The sequence below is a fragment of the Puma concolor genome, chromosome B2 (genome assembly GCF_028749965.1).
Source record: "Puma concolor isolate L17-30 chromosome B2, mPumCon1.1.hap2, whole genome shotgun sequence".
Taxonomy (NCBI): domain Eukaryota; kingdom Metazoa; phylum Chordata; class Mammalia; order Carnivora; family Felidae; genus Puma; species Puma concolor.
The window spans coordinates 102,331,615-102,351,729 of NC_141671.1; the positions used below are offsets into that span (position 1 = coordinate 102,331,615).

Here is a 20,115-nt window from a genome sequence, read left to right on the forward strand (position 1 = left end):
AGCCTTCATGTGCCACTGGATTACAGAGGCCTCAGATGAGGCTGATTAATAATTCTGCAGGAGCCCTTGAGCTGGAAAGCTGGTGTTCTGAGTCTGATAATCCCCAGTCATTGTGATACAAAGGAAGGACAGAAATTGAATTCACAGTTCTGAATTGTGAAATTCAAAATTTGAAAGAAACAGGGATCTGCTTCTTCCTGACTGTGTTTGTCAACCTAGCTGCCTCCTTGTTTGTGTTAAATGGCTACTGTGCTTTTTGAATCCAAAATCTGATTATATTTAATTAGTACAGGCATCTGGGATTTCTAATACACAAAGAGTTATTAAAGTAACAAATCTTTCTAAAATATGTTCACCATGAAAGAATGTGTTAATTTATGCAGTAACAATTTTTTAACATGAAATAATTAACATGAAAACTGCAACAATTATGAATTCTTCGCAGTCTAATTTATATGTGAATTTTCCTCCAGATAATAATCTATTCAACTTAAACCCGCAATACTGGGAGCATTTGAACAGACGCATTTTTCTTCTTCTATTTAATACACAAACCTAAACTCACAGCATGTCTTACACAAAGTCATGAAAGCCCCGGTTTCTACATACATCCCAAAGATCCAAAGATTAAATTGCCTTGACATTAGCTTCCTCAACAATGATCCTGTCATTAACTTACACCTTAAAAAAAAAACAACACCACAAAAAACCAAGACACGGAGCAATTCCGTATTCCTGTCTTTGTGATGATTCAAATCAGGAGAGGAGAGGGCTAAATAGGCAGGCGACCTGGCTGGGAGCGGTTAGGGAAACATCAAGTGGGTGTGTGTGCTGCATGTGATATGTGTGCCTGAGTGAGGGATGGGTATGAGGAGGATGGAGGGAGGGGCAGACACACACACACACACACACACACACACACACAGAGCTACTATCAACCCACTGGATCAATAGTAGTGATATTACTATCACTACTAGTAACTACAACTATACAACTATCAGCTTAGCATTTTGCTTTGTGCTAAGTGCTTTTTATGTATTAAGCCATACAATTCTGTGATGTAGATAACTATTATTATCCCTATTTTCAGAGGAGGGAATGAAGGCTCAGAGAGGTTAGGTAACTTGTCAAGGTTTACAGTTAATTAGCAGCAATGCTAGGATTCACACCAAGATCAATTTGATTTCATGGGCTATGTGTTTTGTTTTGTTTTTTAATTTTAGACAGTGCAAGCTGGGGAGAAGCAGACAGAGAGGGAGGTTGGGAGGGAGTGAGGGAGAGAATGAGTGAGTGAGTGAGAGAGAGTGAGAGTGAGAGAGAGAGAGAGAGAGGGAGAGAGAGAGAGAATCTTAAGCAGGCTCCAGGCTCCACACTCAGCGCAGAACCCCACACGGGGCTCTATCCCAGGACCCTGGGATCATGACCTGAGCCCAAATCGAGAGTTGGATGTTCAACCGACTGAGCCACCCAGGTGCCCCAACATTCGTTGTGCTCTTAACAATCCAGTTCCTCCTATCTTTGGGAGGGCGTGTGTGTGTGTGTGTGTGTGTGTGTGTGTGTGTGTGTGTAGAAGGAAATGGGTCTGGCTATCCAGAAAGACATAAAGCTAAGTGCTTCCAGGAGCAGCAGGAAGGAGTGAATAATAACAACAGCTTCTTCTCTATTCTCCTCTAATTCTCATGACCTCCTGAAAGGTGACCAATACCAACCCGACTTCAGGATGTGAAAGCTGAGGCTCACTGAGGCTAGAGCTTATGCAAAAATCCATGAGCAGGAAATGGCAGAGCCCGGATCTGAACACAGACCATCTAGCTCAAAGTTCTGGTGCTTCCCATTACCCCAAAGACAATCTGTGCAGGGAGTGCTAGTGTAGCAAACCATCTTCTCCGGAGCATCCTGCTGTCACCACAGGATCTGATTTCCAGAGAGCCGTGCCCAGTTCTCAGAGAGCAGGAGAGCATGTGAAGAGTATGGAGTGGTGACAGTGATTTGGGCTATTTTCACTCTTGTACACGAGTATCTATTAAATACCTACTACTGCTCTGCGCTGTTCTTTGGGCCAAATCACCTCTACAAGGAAGCAGCAACACTGGGTCCATAGGTACTTGGGAGAATTGCCACAACAGTGCTTGTCCACGTATGTGTGTGCACGTGCACATGCAAACACAACCATCCGAGACACTGCGGAGAACGCCCATCAGATACTCAGGTTTGACAAGATTAAAAACAACAGAGGCAGCATGGAGGCAGGGACAGTTCTCAGCAGAGAAGGCAAATAGGAGAAAAAGGAAAGTCGGTGGGGGCCCTTGGGGCATGTAGGTGATGCTAAGTGCTGACTGCCTAGATAGAGCTGGCTATAAAATAAGGAACTAATTTTTTTTTCTCTTAGAAGATTGATGCTTCTTTATTGATTACTAGCAGTCTTTTTCCTAAAAAAAAAATTTTAGGCAAGAAAAAAAAAGATACTTTTCAAGGAAAATATACATCAAACATGAAAAGTTTGGGTCATAAGAATGGTTTTTATATTCTACAACCCGCAAAGAGCTTTTATAGACAGCCCATTTAATCCTCACACTAATTATGTGAGGTAATTATTTCCATTATCACCATTTCACAGATGCTAAAACTGAGGCTCAGAAAGGTTAAATGATTTGTCTGGGAACACCAAACTTGTAAGTGACAGAGCTCATTCAGATCCAGGCCTCATAACTTCCTCATAACTTTTTTTTTAACTTAAGTTTTTTAATGTTTATTTATTTTTTAGAGAGAGAGAGAGACAGACAGACAGACAGACAGATAGAATCCGAGGCAGGCTCCAGGCTCTGAGCTGGCAGCACAGAGCCCAACACAGGGCTCGAACTCTTGAATGGTGAGATCATGACCTGAGCTGAAGTCGGACGCTTAAACGACTGAGCCACCCAGGCACCCCGAGGCCTAACTTCTAACCCAGGTTCCTCAGTCTTACCAGGCTCCCTCAGTAGCCCAGAGGGAAGTATACCACCAGCAAATAACACAGTAACCATGCGTTGTACCTTTAAAGATACGCCCACAAAATACGCTGGGTGGTATTTATAAATGCTAACCACAGGCTTGCCTTAAGGGTAACAATTCTAGTCCTGGGATATATCCAAGAGACAGGAGGACATATGCCCACTAACCACAGCAGAATTCATAATGGTACCAAATGAGAAATACCAGTAGAACAGATAAACTGATATATTTGTTTAACAGAATGATGGGAAAGAAGCCAGACACAAAAGGGTAATACTGTATGATTCGCTTATATGAAGTTCAATTATAAGCAGAACGAATGGATGGTGACAGAAGTACAAACAGTGGCTACCTCTGCAGGTGACTACTGGCTGGATGGGGGATGAGGTGGTCTTTAGGTGCTGGCAGCATTCTGTACCTTCATCTGTGGGTGGTTTCAGGGGCTTATACATATGTAAAAATTTACTAAGTTGTGCCCTTCAGATCTCTTAATTTTGGTGTTATGTATATTACGGCTCAGTAACAAATAAGTGTCCCCCCAAACAAGTCATGCTTACACACAAGCCAAGTCTATCTGAACTTGCTAGGTTTAAGTCAACACTAGTCAGCACTGAGCTTCCTGAAAGCTTATGAAGAAAGCAATCTATCAAGAATTCTCCCACCGCTTCCTGTTTGTGTGAGCTTTGAAGGAACTGATGGTTGCAGGGGCTGTGGGTTTTGGAAAGCAAGGCTTGGTGACAGCCGTCCATGCCGGTGGTTCTTGGAGGCGAGGTGTGGATGTGTGAGGACAACATCCAGACAGTGGACCCTTAGCGTGCGGTGTCTGTGGCACAGGCAGGGCTGGGGCTGGCTCTGCAGCAGTGCTGGGGTAGGGAGGTGGCTGACATAGGACCTCAGGTGAGGGTGCAGGTGGGGGTAAGCTGACAGGAGGGAACAGGGGCACGTGCCTGGAGGCGAGGACCCACGGCAGTGGTACTGGGTGAGGGCTTGCACACCGAGCTTGGATGTGCCAACCACAACCTCCTCAAGCTCAACAAATCTGAAACCAAACTCACCCTCTTTCCTCTGGAAATGAGTTCTTCTTCTAACTTGCTCATTTCTGTTGCTGGCAATTCCGTTCTCACGATACTTGCATCTGACTACATGAGAATTCTCTTTGCCTCCCCTCTCCCTTATCAGAACAGCGTCTGAGCCTTTCCGTTATGTCTGCAGTCCATTCTTGCGTGTATTTTTATTCCCCAAGGACTTAGTCTTGTACAGGACACAATAACAGCAGTATTTATATATCACTTGCCATGTGCTGGGCACCGTGCTAACCACGTCACATGTCTTGTTGTTAGGTATCTTGGCAAAAATTAAAGCACAAAGCAGGTAAAATGTATTTCCACTTTAAGCAAACTGAGGTGTGGGAAAGTTAAATAACTTGGCCAAGGCCCCGAGACTGGCAGGCCATGGTTCTATGTGGCTTCAGCGCCGCTCGTGTGTGTCCCTTTGCATGCTTGCAGACCGCCCTGGTGCAGTCTCAGGCTTCCTTAGGTCAGAAGCTCCTAGCAAAGTCCCTTTCCCAGACAAGGCATTCAAATAATTAATGCTGGCACTACTTGGGAGACCCTGATTGGATACAATTTAGCAATGAGTTTATGACTAAAGAAGACGTGCTGGGATTGAGGGAGGCATACAGGCAAGAGAATGAGCGATAGCAAATAATTTCTAGCTGCCTCTAGAATGCTGTTGACAGGGGACCACCCTCACAGGCTCTGACCCTGGTCTTGACCTTCTCCCCGACAGGGGCTTCTGCTTACAGTCCAGTGGGGTAGGGGGTGGTAGGAGGAAAGGAACACAGGGAGGGCTGTTTAACACATGTCCGAATTTCAACTTTACTTGTGCCCTGGGAAATGTCACCACATCTACCCAGGGCAGGGGGGGGATGGTATCAGACATTCGTGTGCCCGTAGATGGGAAACCCACAATGGTGTTGAAAAACAACTGTCACTCACAGTCCCAAAATACCTGTGTTGGGCACTTGCTTCTGAACGCGGCCCACACTTCCATAATCAAGCTTTAGCCTGACCGTGGCCTCTGGGTATCATAAAACCCGACTTGTAAATATTATCAGGCACATGGCCCAGCTGTCTGGAGGAGCAGATTAATCCCCAGCAGAAACTTTAGCACGCAGCACGCATGCCATCTGTAGAGCACACTAGCAGATACATACCAGGCCTTTCTGTCTCGTTAAGAGGCCGGGGCAGGACAGACCCGCGGGAGGAATTTTATAAACAGCTGGGCTGTCCCAGAACTGGAAAATGAAGCTCTTTCAAACTCCCTCACACATGCACATTAGAAAGTGCCCCTTAAAAACTTTCCCATAAAGAGAAAAAGGGGTGTATGACTAACCTCAATTTTTATTTTTTGTTTTTAAATCACTGTCTTGGTAAGAGGCCATTGGTGTAGCTTAAGAGGGATGCAATGGTGCCGGCCACACCTGGATTCAAATCCTGCCTCTGCCCTTGTACTAGCTGTGTGACTTTGTACAAGTTACTTAACCCCTCGGAGTCTACCATTTCCTTCCCCGCTCCTCACATTTACCCTCTCAGGCCTGGCTCTCGGTAGGTAAGCGCCCCAGCTCCTTCCTTTCCTTCTGCTGCAGGACAGCATTCTTGTATCCTCCTTGTAAATCCTGGAGCTCCCAACCTTTGTGTCTTTCTCCAAGTTCAGTTCTCCACTTCATTTACTTCTCCTTACTCATCTCTTTCCAGTGTTTGTCATGGATAGGTAAATATTTGTGAAAGGGAAGAGAGAAACAAAAAGAATTTTAAGAGGGAAGGGTGGGACTACTTGGAAGTTAAGCAGAAGAAACACGGTACAAAGGGTATGAAGCTGATCTGAAAGGCATCAGGACAGCAGCTGGGAAACTGATGGTGGGGGGTGAGGAAGCCACCAGAAGTGGACAGACAGCTGAGTGGGGAGGAGGGTGGGACTTGATGCCCAGGACTGAGGGTGGCCACCCGTGGCCCTGCTCCATGGTGGAAGCATGCGGTCAGGGAAACCAATGAGGGGCTCTCACACGCCTTCCCCTATGGCGCCAGTCACCCGGGGCCACAGCCAGAGGACTGGACCCCACTCCATGAACTAAACATTCAGCCTTGTCAACAGCACCTCCATGAACATCTTCAGTTTCTGCCCTGCAGCCCTCTCGTTTGTGGATGGTTCAAGGCGCGGATTTGTAACCACAAATTCCGTGGAGTCCAGAGTCCGGGAGAAGGGGAGAATCAAATCCTGGACTACCCCAGCCGGCACCAGGACTCTACTCACGCAGGCAAGGACGCTTACGTGATGGATTGCCAAGACCAGCTCCAATCTCACCCCTTCCTAAATCAAATATTCATGTCCCCAAACCTTCACCTGCTCCCCCTCCTTCTGGGTCTGTGAATTGGGATCTGAAGGGTTTGCCTCAGGGTGAAATCTCTCATTTAGGGCCAGGTCTCAGACCCCAGTGGCACTGCAGACCCTCTCAGCTCACGCAGACTCAAAATCATGTCCACATTTCTCTCTGGACTGCCAGTGCCAATCACAGCTGCCTGTGTGCCTCTGATTAGGGACGTGGCCCGCCGTCTGGCCCCACAGGAGTGCGTGCGTGTGCGTGCGCGTGCGTGTGCGTAATGTGTGGGCATGCTCCCTGTTGTGGGCGTTTGGCTCCAGGACAGGAAATGCCATGTGTTGGGGAAATTCAAATAGCCGAGCTGTCTGACCAACATGGAATTGAGCACTTGGACAGTATCTGCACCAGCCAGGGTCCCAGTTTAACTGTTTTCCTCGTCACTTGAGAATGATAAAAGGAGGGAAGAACTGGCATGAAATGACAGAATTTAGAAAGAAAGGACAGGAATTCCAAGGTGGCTATTACAAAACCCAGTAGAAAGCACTGCCCTGTAATATATTCCAGTCACCGCTCAGCCCTGCTCAGAATGCCTAGGCTTGGTTAAAAACAACAGTCATGAAGGCTACCCATTTCCTTCAGACGTGAACATTATATTCTACATGAGGAGCCTACATTCGACTGCAAACGGCACACTCAGTTTCATACATTTACCTGTTGACTGCTGTGTGCAGATCCAGGAAGATCAAAAATAACCCTGGGAATTCCCTCCCTGGCATCTGGTGCTCTAAAAAGCATCCAAAAAGCTCCCCACTGGAGTGGTTGCTCGTTTGGGATGTATTTAATCTAGAGTCTAATTTCTACAAATCTGTGGAGGAGGGAGAATGGAGGGAGATGATTTAGAGGAGGTGGGGCTGCTTAGGAGACGCCGCTATTTTCTGTCCTCTTTCTACATGATCCCCCTTCTGCTCTTCTCCCTGCTCTAGACCCAGCTGGACCCATCAGTGGGCTCCCCTGACCTCTGGCTTCTTGCTGGGTTTGGCAGGATCTCTGGAGGAGGAGCTAAGGTATGAAGCCCCTGATCCGTGCCTGGCCTCTGCCTGCCAAAGGTGGCCTCTGGTTCTTAGCTCTGGTGCCTGCCTATTCCCTTCCCCACTGCCCTTCTGGCCTCGGGTCAGGTCCGTGGCTGTTGCTACCTCTGGGATATCACCTCCTGCCTTGTTGGCTTTCCTAACTCTGCCCATGCCTTTATAAAGAGCTCCTTTATTCAAGTCTCCAATTGAGTGTGCTTTCTTCATTCTGCTGAAACTCTGATGGAATGATGCGCTATTATTTGACTTCTCTTTTGGCCTTCCACAGCCCTCTTTCTCCAAAGGCAAAGCATCCCAGGCCTGGACACTGTGATGAGGGTAGCATGAGTCAGGAAGACCACATTAGAGGACATTCATTCACCAAAAAGCAACATTTGTCCATCTACTGGACCCACCACAGTCTCCCATCTGCAAAGCTGTCAGATTCCCGCCAGGTTAAGAAGAAAGCACTTGGCCAAAGAAGGCCATTTCAAGTATTTTCTGGAGGAAAGGCAGGGAAGGGGAGAGGAAAGGTCCTGAAGAAGCTCCTGTTCTCGAGGCTGAGGTCACAAGCCCTCCTATTTAAGTGCCCACCTTGTCGTGCTGTGTACTCATTGTCTTCGATCAATCTGGCTAGTCCAAAGTCAGCAATCTTGCATATGAGTCCGTTCCCCACTAGGATGTTTGCTGACCGCAGATCCCTGTGGATGTAATTCATGCGCTCGATGTAAGCCATTCCTGCAGCAACCTGTGGAAACCGATGGACAGGACACGTTACCCCACGACTCGTACTGACGTGGCAGTAAACCTGAGGCAGGAACCAAGGGACCATGCGGCCTACCTGTGCGGCCATATCCACAAGATTTGGTAATTTCAGAGCTCTTCCTTCCCCATCTTTTAAGAAATCAAGTAAACTTCCTATGAACAAAAGAGAAAACCATTTCAATTTACTTTGAAAGATAAAAATGCCTGACAAAGGGTTGGGTTTGGTTTTCTTATTAGAGATAATGAGGTGATTGAATGAATGCCATCAATGAAGAAAAGATTTATTAAAAAAAAAAAGAGGCTAGAAAAAATTCTGTTCTTTGAAAGGTAGTTTTATCTTTCAGAAACAAACAACAGTGACTCCATTTCTAAGGACAACAAAAATCTGACAAACCTACAAGAAATGGGATGCAATTCTCTTTATGTCATAAAGAAGGACATATGAGGAGCTGACCACTTTAGCCTCATCTCTCATCAGCCCTGAATGAAGGAGTGACATAGGGAAAATGCCACCCAGGCCAAGTGGCTCCCAAAGTGTGGTCCTGGGACCAGCAGGAAGAGCTTCCCTTAGGGAATTTGTTAGAAATGCAAGCTCTCAGGCCCCACCCTAGAACCAGAATCAGAGACTCTGGAGGCGGGCCCAGAAAGCTGTATTTTAAGAATACCCCTTGGGAATGCAAGCTGGTGCAGCCACTCTGGAAAACAGTATGGAGGTTCCTCAAAAAACTAAAAATAGAACTACCCTACGACCCAGCAATTGCACTACTAGGCATCTATCCAAGGGATGCAGGTGTGCTGTTTCGAGGGGACACATGCACCCCCATGTTTACAGCAGCGCTATCAACAATAGCCAAAGTATGCAAAGAGCCCAAATGTCCATCAACTGATGAATGGTAAAGAAGATGTGGTTTACATAAACAATGGAATACTACCTGGCAATAAGAAAGAATGAAATCCTGCCATTTGCAACTACGGGGCTGGAACTGGAGGGTATTATGCTAAGTGAAATTAGTCAGAGAAAGACAAAAATCCTATGATTTCACTCATATGAGGACTTTAAGAGACAAAACAGATGAACATAAGGGAAGGGAAACAAAAATAATATAAAAGCAGGGAGGGCACAAAACAGAAGAGACTCATAAATATGGAGAACAAATTGAGGGTTACTGGAGGGGTTGTGGGAGGGAGGATGGGCTAAATGGGTAAGCGGCACTAAGGAATCTACTCCTGAAATCATTGTTTCACTGTATGCTACTTTGGATGTAAATTAAAGAAAATAAAAAATAAAACAAGTTGAAATTAAAAAACAAAGACTAAAGCCTATAAAAACAAACAAACAAAAAAAGAATACCCCTAAATGATTCTGATACACAGTAAGGTTTGAGAATCATTGGCCTCGCTTATTTACAGATTTTAAATCAAGAAAAGAATATCTGAGGAATACAGGGTGGGGCAGTTAGCTCCCCTTTTTAAATCATGGCCAGCCAGACCTTGAAGATATCGGAAACAAAACAGCTGAAGCTTCAGAGCCACTGTGATAACAGCCTAGGGAGCTCAGGACCAACACCAGGGCGGAAACAATCATGTGCCGAGGCTGGATGGAGGCTCATGATGGTCATCGGTGACTGTTTCCATGCTTTAATATCAAAGTTATTTACCAAATAACCCTGGATACAAGGGACAAACAATCTGCCAGGGAAAAAAATTTCCAAGTGTATTTAAAAAGAAAGTATATGGACAGGAAAAATTATGCTGGTGCCCCCTGATGTACAACGCATTGCCTTTTAAGGCCGTTTCTTGTTTGGTTTGTCTATTTTTTCCAAAACAAAGTGATTCTGGGCCTTATCCTTGGCAATAGTGCTTTGATTAGAAAGAGGCAGAGAAAGAATGAAAATAAAACGGGCTCTTTAAAAGCATGTCTTTCTTCGTCTGATGTTTAAGAAGAGAACTGGGAAAGAAAAGGTGCTGAGAAGATGGAGACTAAGCTGAGTCCAGAGACCAGTGTCCGATACTAACTGTTCAGCCCTGAAAAAGGAAATTTAGCACAAGCCATGGCATTCAAAGTAGCAGCAAATGATCATAGCCCTCCAGATCACCCCGGGTATTAAATATGAATGCTTTAATTATGGAGAGGAGCTGGGACTCCTGACACGTGCAGCGTGCAAAAGGTGTTGCATTTCATAAGGATCTGGGGGGCAAACTCAAGGTCATGGTCTGTTCTAACAATGCTTTCATTAACGAGCACATGATTTGTGCTTCCTGACAGGAATGCCGGACTCATGCAGAAAAGCAGAACAAAAGCAGGCAGGCACCTCCATCTCCCTCCCCGAAATAACCCCTGTGGGTCAACTGCGAGGTGGGGCCTGACCTTTATTCATGTACTCGGTGACAATGTAGATGGGCTCCTCGGACACCACTGCGTAGAGCTGGACCAACTTGTCATGTTTCAACTTCTTCATGATCTGTGCCTCCTCAAGGAATGACTCGGGGGACATTGTGCCTGGTTTAAGAGTCTTTATGGCTACTTTTGTGTTTCCATTCCAGGTACCTGCACACATCCCACAACGTTAAGTCAAACCGAGGATCCTCTTTTGATGGGAAAATAAAAAAGCTTTTAAATCAACAGCTACTTGCATAAGGTTAGATTTTAACTTAGAAAAACTTAATATCCTTTTTTGTTGAATGAAGACAAGCAAATGTAGTAAGGACTGTGTCCAATATCTTCAACAGGAAACATGAGTTTACTTATAGCTGTGTTATGGTTTGTAATTCTTTTAACTTTTTTCTGATTTTGATATGTGCCACTTTCCTTTTCTAGCTCGCGCATGTGATTACAAATTGGTACCCAAAGTTTTGGATGCTTCTTTAACAAGGCTGAAAGTTCAAAGGTTAGAACAGGCCTGGCTATCCCACCGCTATCCCTTAGACAGTAGAGCAAGCATGGAAGAAACTAGGATAGTTCTGTTGTACGAAGGGTGCCATTTAAAAAAAGACGGCAACACACCGAAGAAGTCTGGAAGTTACCTTTCGACTTTCCACCGTGTGCGGTGGGTGAGCTACTTGACAGAGACCTTGAACAGCTGATATATAAGTGAGATTACAAGTATGCCAATGGGCACTGGCAAGAAGCTCACGGTCTACTTGCCCCAAACTTCAACCAGGTAAGGACAACTCCTCAGGTCAGCCACAAGAGCAACAGCCTCTATAGGACTGAAAAAATCAAACAGCAGCTAAGAGGGAACAGAAATATTTAGGCTTCACAGGTGGAGAAAGTCAAGTAGATACAGAGACAGGCCTGGTTTATGATCATTTGTTGCCTCATCTGTAGAATAGGAGTAGAACTGGATTATCTTTTGAATCTCTTTCAGCTGCGAAATTAAAAAAACAAAAATCCCGGTTCTATGTGTATTCCGTTATTAGTCCTACAATTTCGGATTAAAACTCTAAGGGAAACAGAAAAATCTGCTAAGTTAGAGCGTGCTTTTTCTGTTTGGAAAAGAGCTGGTTTAAATGAAGATTCATTTTTATATTTAATGTAATTGACTTCAGAATTAAATATTTCTGTAAACTTTTGTTACCCTGTTCAAAACATGGTTCATACGATTACAACATGAAGCTTACAAACATCTAAGTTATGAAAGAACAGTGGCTTAAAAAAGAGTTCATTCAAACCTTATAAAATATCTGACCACTAAATATAAATGGAAAATCTGATAATCTGGAAGTGGTCTTTGCTATTTGAGTGCTATTAGCATCCCAAAATTTTAAATAGAGATTTTCCTCTCTAATAACAACCCAGTTACTCTCACTGGCATTCCATCCTGATCCCGAACTACCACGACATAATGTTTTATGCTCAGTGGGCAACAAATTCTTAATAATGTGATATAATGATTTAAAGTTGATAATCATAAAATTTGAAAATAAAATTTTGTAGAATGTCCAATTCTTCCTGATTGTATAAATGATTGAATTGAAATCCTTGGCACCCACAACTTCAATTATAAATTGGGCAGATGAGGGAGAGGAAGGCTACATGAAGATATTTTATGATACTTGAGTTAAAGTACGGAGAGAGACACAATAATGTGGACTCGAAAAATGAGAGCACTTATTATATAGTAGCTTATACATACACAGCACATATAGGTGTATGTTTGAATGTCTATCTCTAACCTTATCGCTACACCCATATCTATGTAATATTTATTCTTTGCCAGGCTCTGTTCCAAGTGCTTTCACTGTACTAAATCTTCTAATGCTGACCACCCCTGCACACCTACAGCTACAATGTAAAAACAGGTACCTATCCATATTGTTTTTAATTGAACCTAAGAAAGAAGGTGGATTCCATAAGCACCAACACTGTCTCACTGACAGATGTCTTTGGGTGGCACCAAACCCATGGATTTTCTCCAAGCAAGGCTGTAAATGACCCAAAGGGTGTTATAAAAGCAGTGGGAAGGGCCCAGTGCAGTCAGCCTCATCAATGAATGACATGACAACCGAATTAAGAGAAGTATGTGTGCCTACTGAGCACGAACTGCGTGCAAGGACTCTAAATATATTGTCCTATGTGATCCTCAATCCTATGAAGTAGGTATCATTCCAATTCTACAGACGAGGAAACTGAGGCTCAAGGAGGTTAAATGAGCCCCTTGGATATGGTTAATCAGCTAGTAATGATTCAAACCCTGGCCCACTGAGCATAAAAGCCCATGGTCTTTCCCTATAGTAACCCATCTATAGTATCTTACCTTCCTATGTCTCAGGAAGAGGAAACAACAGACACTTATTGTATTGGTGTTTCTTCTATGTGCGTCTGCTTCACCAACCATATGAAGAAGTATAGAAGAGCACAGCAAGGTATCGCCGTATTCTCAAAATCTAGATGGCCTGCGTCTGTCTAGCTTCAGGTTAAGTGTCTTGGTCCCAATGACTGTGTGTGTGTGTTTGTTCAGACTGTCCTTTTAATTGGCCTTGAGAAGTAGCCAAAATGAAATGTGCCCTCTGCCTTACCAAGCCACACTTCAGCGAAACACCCCTGACCCAGCTTCTTCTCCAGAGACAATGAACCACGTGCAACTTCCCAAGCATCTTTAGCCAATCCAGAAGTTTGTGGGGTACAACTTGATGCAATCACAGTTAAGTTAAAACACAAACCATCAGCTTTCTCTACAGGAAAGGAAATTAATAAAGAAAACACAATCCTTATAATCTGTTATCATGCATGCACTAGGGAAGATGGAAGGTGATTTACCCTTTAGGGCAACACTGAGTTCACTGGGCAAACGTTTGCAGTTGTAAAGGAAGGGCAAGGCATTTGTGCAAGCTGGAACATTCCTTGCACTGTTTTCTGGCTTATGAATTGAGATTCATATAACGGCATAATTTGAGCCATTTGCCAATCTTGACCACTATCTCTCTTCTAGAAATTCTGGAATTTTGAAATCAAAATCAAATGTATAATTCTCTACTATGAGTAACTTAAGCCTTCTTCCTGGTCATAGAGTCTTTATTTTCACCTTCCATCTTCGCTGTTTGGGACTTCCCAAATGAGAAAGCTAGTAATAGAATAATTGAGTCTCAGCATACCCATCCATACTTCCCCAAACTGCCCATTTCCCAGTCTCTTGATCAACTGCAGGGATTCTCGAGGGATTTCCCAGACATCTTTGGTTTTGACAGACAGATCGGTAAGCCTTGGCATCCCTTTATGACAGGGAACTACGAGGCGGCAGCAGAGGCCTGCGGCTCTCTCTGATGGAGCGAGGACAGCGGCAGGAGAGGGAGAGAAAAGCACAACACGTGAAACAACACTTACAGTTGCACAAACCCAGCGAGTGCACAGTGTTGCTGAAAACAGTGCTACGTCGGCGGAGAGCTGCGCACATCTTGGAAGATTAGACACCACACATTGAAACATGGTCATTGGAGGTAGAACAGAGGACATTTTCAATGCAGACTGCTCCATGCCTCCAGGTATAGTATAGTTTACACATATATACAGGTACAGGTATGACTGCTTTGGTTTCTAATACTCGCTAAGGAAGAAAAACATTTTCAGCAACTTGTGCTAATAACATGTCTCTGGAACCCTGAAATACCTCTGCTGATTTCAAAAGGTACATCTGGACTACTGAATGTCAGCACGACTGTCCTTAACCCTCTCTAATGTCAAGGGTTTAGGGGCTTTCTTTGGTCTGAATATATTGAAAATTGTAGCTTCAGTACAGGATTTTTCTCTTCAATCTTAGACTGTTATAAACTAGTAGGGCTGAAGATTCTACCTGGCAGGGGAAAAAAAGAGGTCACATTTCTCTAGTGATTTCTTTGGCATTTTAACTGACTCTATTCTACCAGTCAGATGCTCTCACTTCTTTGATATTTCCCATTAAAAATAAATCTTTTTAACAGTCTCCAATGTATAATTTAGAAATCTGGTTTCAAAGCAGAAAGACAGGAAACCGAAATCTGTACAAATTCAAGGATGTGAAAGAACTGTTTCTTATGAAAAAGACAAAAGGAAAAAAGTTATCACTTATAGGTTATTTGGATTTTTTTTCTTTTGTTCTCTCTTCTTCCTTCCTTCCTTCCTTCCTTCCTTCCTTCCTTCCTTCCTTCCTTCCTTCCTTCCTTCCTTCATTTAAAAGAATATACCTTTTACACTTTAGCAGTGGTAAGGGGGAAATTGCCTAAATGCCAAGTGAAATCTCTGTCAGGTAAGAAAAGGTAACAAAGAACAAGGAATCAGGGCAGTGACAAAAGCTGTAGAAAGCCTGGCTTGTGAGGCAGAGCCTCTGCCCCACCACACCCCCTGAAGGCCCCTCGGATCCAGGAAAATCACATGTAGTGCTCTCTTTTCTCTAGGAACCAGCTCTTAGTTTCTTTTTATTCCTTTCTTTTTGGTAGACTCAGGTTCTGAGATGTTTAGGCAGGAAATTATTTTTGTGTCAATATTGCAAAGGCATTTTATTGTGTGAGAGAGAGTAAGGGGGGAAGAGGAAAAGCCAATATAAAAACAAATCTAACTCGAGATGGATTTTTTTTGAGATTAAAAAACGTCTATTGCTCTTCATATCCCTTCTCTCCTTCCAGCTTTACGATGTTATTAAGGTGCCCTTTCCAACACAATATTTTCAAATGATCCAAACCCTGGGGATCCTGCTGATGTTTGCCTGTAATGAAATATATTTTGGCATTTGAAAAATTCTGACACATGCAGGCATTTTGAGTGTATCACTTAAGCTCAGGGAGAGATTCTGCTCCATTTCTCCCAAATATTTCATTAGAATCACGTAAACTAGAGCTATCCAATGCCCTAATCAACGAGTACTCCAAGTGTTCTTAATTTTCTCACTTTTTCATTAGTGCCTGGGATAAATCAATAGGCATTTCTTATTTCCATTTTCAAAAGACTGCTTTTTTTGGGGGGGGGACGCTAAAAAATTATACACACATTTTTTAAAAATGAATGTGCATAGAGCAAGTCATGCACTATTTTGGGGTTTTGTCATTGTCCTGAAGAACACACATATATAGGTCACAGAAAAAACTACTGGGCTACTGGGTTTAATGGGATACAGATATATACCTGTATATATGTATCTATATAAAAATCCACCTGTGTGTGTATGTCATATAGCAGGGTATTCTTGCTAATCTTGGAAAGAAAGAAATCATTTTAACACTTGTGTATAAGACCACAATCTTTACTAGAATGTACCAACTGTACACCTAAACACCTCATAAGTGCATATTTCTAGGAACACACTGACAGTGACAAATGGGTGTTAGGACAGAGGCTGTTCCACTTACTGTTCACAAGTTTAATTTAACACAATGGTCCTAACAGATCTAGGAGGAGCTTTGGGTCACAGAGTCTACATCTAGTTAGGAAACAGCAGTATTGGTGGATCAGTAGAACATGATAGATGGGTTGCAAAATTCTTCTGGTCATGAGAATGAAAAGCATGTGTGGCTATTCCTGTGAGTACTGAGTGAGAACTGGGGGGTCCCCTACACGATCCCCCAACACTCCGTGTGTTCCCGCCCAGACACTGTTCTCTCTCCTGTCATGGTTTCTGATGACAGACTCCAGGGGAACAGGAAAAGATGACAACTTTTACAATTTAACCTACTGCTTTGTATCTGGAGAACAAGAATGGTACGGAATTTTTTGACAAATGTATGGAACTAATAATAACTATGATAGAAAAACATCAACAGATCCTATGCAGCAAAGTCCCATGTTGAGTGGTGAGCAAAGAAAACTGTCACTGCTGCCTTTGTGTATGCTTGTATCTCTCCCCCCACCCCCTACTCAGTGCCTACCCACTCCCTCCAGTGTCCCAGTGGTTAGTAGCGAGTTGGCATTAGGGTTACCTGAGTAATGTTGTACAAGCTGCTGAAGTGTTTCAAACTGGGCCCGGGTGGTAATATAGTATCCACCATTGTCAAGTTTGCGAATTTTATAATGTTTGACATGGTCTCCTTTCATATCATCCCAATCTCGGATCGACAGTGAATAGGCACCTGGTAAATATGCAAGGCATTAGCAGCTCCAATCATTCTGAGAGCTCATTCGTTTTTTCGGTCTCATTCACTTGAGTATTCTGATTAATAATCATCAAGAGGACACACACACACACGTATGTGCGTGCGTGCACACAAACACGCTCTCTTCTACTCAGGAACAGAAGAAGAAAACACCTCTTTCCCGCAAATGTCAGAAGATGTTAGCAATAAAGTGATTTTACTCGTGAGAAGGAAAGCTTTCTGGATTTTTTCCTACAATATTCTCTTCAGTACCGTCACCCGCACGTTGCCTAACACGGGATAGACCCAACTCTCCCGAGAGGGGATGAAGAACAATAGCCCCGCAGGCTGGGGGCGCTCTCCTCGTCTTCCTCACCCATGGAGTGTCGCAGAGGCAGGGCAGCGTGTGCTACAGAAGTGGAAGGAATGCTTCCCTACAAGGGAGCCTCCTGTTTCTGATTTGCCACACTTTCTCGGGAGCAGATAACCATGTCTGGTAGATCAAGGTAGAAAGTCCCTTCCCTTGGCCCGGCTCCTCTTGTGGGCTCTAATGAGTGTTTCAGTGATGAAAGGGCCAGCAGTTGGAGGAAGAGCAGTGCTCAGTTTTGAAAAAATAAAAGGAATGCAAAAACAACCTGTAGGACTGGCGCCTGGGGAACTAAGAGAGATTCAGAAAATCGTAATTCTAAAGAACAGCTGAAAATTCTATGATCTTGTGCGCCTGCAGGAGCGAAGCTGCCCAGCTCCCTGTTTCAGGAAGAAGGGCTTTGCTTTTGAGCCTCTGTAGTCCTTCCGGAACCGTGTGCAGTTCTAGAGCCTGGAGGGAAAAACTGAAACTCGGACTCGCTCACGAGGCAGGGAGGGTATGTGCCATTTAAAAATCCTTGCACATTAGAGATAAGCCTTTCATCCCCTCTGACTAATCCACGGATTTGAATGACAACCAACATCTTCAACTCCTTATCTTACCTTTGGTGGTTTCACTCTCACGGATAAGAAAGGTACCTCTCGGGTTTCCAAAGGACAAAAGCTGTCGCTCAGCATCTTTTCGGCCAAGTTTTCCAAAGTACCACCTTTAAATGAAATCAAGGGAGGGGAACATTTTGTAATGATCATTTACAAAAATGGAATAGCAACCCCCCCTTCCCTCTGATTTCATCCTTAGCATTCCCCTATAATACTTTTTCCTAGCTTCATCTAGCTCCCTTTCAGTCTGTTCCTGATTCTATCCCTAATCCACCTCTACCATTCTTCAAAGAAAAAAAGTCAGATTTGAACGGTGGGTGACTTTCCTTCCCTTCAGAGGTGACAAGAACTGGTCTGTGTTAAAACCGCCACCTGCATTTATGAGAAGAGAAATCTAAGACCTCGTTTTGAAATGGCAACTGCAGGAGACCCTTCCCACACACATCTATGAGACCCCGGATTTCTGAGCATAATTACACCCCCTGGGAAATAACAAAGCACAGCCTTAGTCTATACACAGATCATTAATCAAGCATTAAAAAAAAAAAAAGCCAGTCACAATGGATACAGAACAAAGACATGGTATTTTCAGTCACTTTATACCTACAGCAACTTTGAAAACAATTGTCAAAACCACCCCCGATTTGAGATGGCTGTGGACTGTGCATGTCAGTTTTTAGTCTCTTCCTGTCCAGCAGGGTGAGGACTTAGGTGACTGAAAGGATCTGCCTCTCGGGTGGGTGGGGATCTGCACACGTGTGTTTTGGTGCCGCTGCAGGAACAGGTCGCTGTGCACAGTCAACGAGCACGTCCTGAGAAATGACTGGGTGTACCGGTGTCCTACTCTCCCCGTAGTGACACTCCAGTGCCATGAGGAAGGCATCGTGAAGTCATATCACGACCTCTGCCATTCACCTTTTACCTTCCCCTGCACTCTCCAGCCCTAACCATGGCTTGGCAGGGAGTTAAATGGGTCAGCACGAGGTGCTGCAAGAATTCGCAAGCATTCATTTGGAATCTGTGCGTAGAAACAATTTTAGAATATTCAACTGTGAAATAATCCAGTTTCTAAAATGAAATTTTAATTCCTTATACTTGAACATAGCTATTATGCGTTCACTGTCAAATTCTTTTGTGAATGAAAGAGCTTCACCGATCGTAAGAAAAGACACACTGCAAGTTAGCTCCTCAGTGACTTTTAAAGGCACCAGACTGTGCGACAGTCCTAACCTAGCACTAGATGGTATGAAGAGAATTACAGCAATTATTTATGAGAAATGACTTTCTGGGTTGGCATCAATCACCCAATTAAAATGCAGTATAAACACGAGCAGTGGTGAAGAGAGAACAGTTAGAACAATGGATTGAACCAAAACAATGGCATTTTAAGATAATGGCAATTAATTGTCTATGTAAAACCATATGCGTTATCTTTTTAAAAAGCTAATTTATTCTTTAAAAACAAAGTAGTTTAAAAATTGATCATTATAAATAGAACTTAAATATATAGTGGGTATGTTCCCAGTTAAACCAAAGTAATGCTACCTTTTAGTGGTACCTTTTATTCTGAAAGAACACAAAGATGTTTGCAAATCTGCCCTAAAATAAAAATTCAATACAGATTTCTTTACTCTTTGATGATAAAACACACTCACTAGGAGAAAAAAAGGAGTGCAGAACCACTGAGTATTTGAGAGTGGGGAACAAAACAGGTCTTCTTAGAGAAAATACAAAGGAATTAAAGGCAAGACAGTGATCCAATTGGGGATTTGGCTGGGGTGTGGCGTCTAATCCTCCTTGCAGTGCTTAAACAAATCCAGGGCAAAATGCAATATCAGAGCCAAAGGCTGGGCTTCATGGCTGACTCTTCTCGACTCCCTTATTGGTAAGGCAAGACCACCAGGAGAGGCAGGTCCCCAGGGTGTCAGGGAGGAGGGCAGGTCCCCAAGTTTTGGAGTCACGGGCCAGTTTTCTTCCCCTCAGTTCAGAAATGGGGGTAACCACACACAAGCCACTCTAATAGTTCCCCCTTTTGAAAGTGCCCATGAATCCCCACAGGTCAGGAGGAAGAACAATGGTTGTCCCTTCTAGAATCCCCTCGGCCTACTGAGCAACTTCCAAAACTGGAGCCAGTGAAATCCTTGGTCCAACTAACTGCTAGTCACGATTTCCTATCAAGGAAACCAACCAAGACCCCAACTCAAAGGAAAGCAGCATTTGAAATGCATCACGAGAGCTTCCTGAGTTGTGGAACATGCTGTATGTGAGACACTTCTACCTGGCACGTGGAAGGTAAGTCTTTTCGGTGCTCCTTTAATATTTCTGATTACACTGAGAAAGAGAATCTCCATCTCATCTTTAATAGTTATTTGGCCCCCTTGCCCCTTACTCCCCGCCCCCCTTTTTCT

General features: G+C 43.8%; 1 protein-coding gene across 12 annotated transcripts in view; it reads right to left on the minus strand.

Annotated features, from left to right (window-relative positions):
- The window catches only part of FYN (FYN proto-oncogene, Src family tyrosine kinase), a 214,445-nt gene that overhangs the window by 25,202 nt on the left and 169,128 nt on the right, over positions 1 to 20,115 (minus strand). For 10 of the 12 annotated variants that reach the window (XM_086707604.1, XM_086707605.1, XM_086707606.1 and 7 more), the window contains 6 exons: positions 17,711 to 17,814; positions 16,589 to 16,738; positions 13,799 to 13,963; positions 10,572 to 10,751; positions 8,280 to 8,356; positions 8,033 to 8,186 (listed from right to left, as the gene is read on the minus strand). In XM_086707604.1, the coding sequence (XP_086563730.1) occupies positions 8,033 to 8,186; positions 8,280 to 8,356; positions 10,572 to 10,751; positions 13,799 to 13,963; positions 16,589 to 16,738; positions 17,711 to 17,814 (830 nt within the window). Of the gene's footprint in view, positions 1 to 8,032; positions 8,187 to 8,279; positions 8,357 to 10,571; positions 10,752 to 13,222; positions 13,379 to 13,798; positions 13,964 to 16,588; positions 16,739 to 17,710; positions 17,815 to 20,115 lie in introns of all 12 variants that reach the window. The other 2 variants (XM_086707614.1, XM_086707615.1) reach the window with 2 other exon arrangements.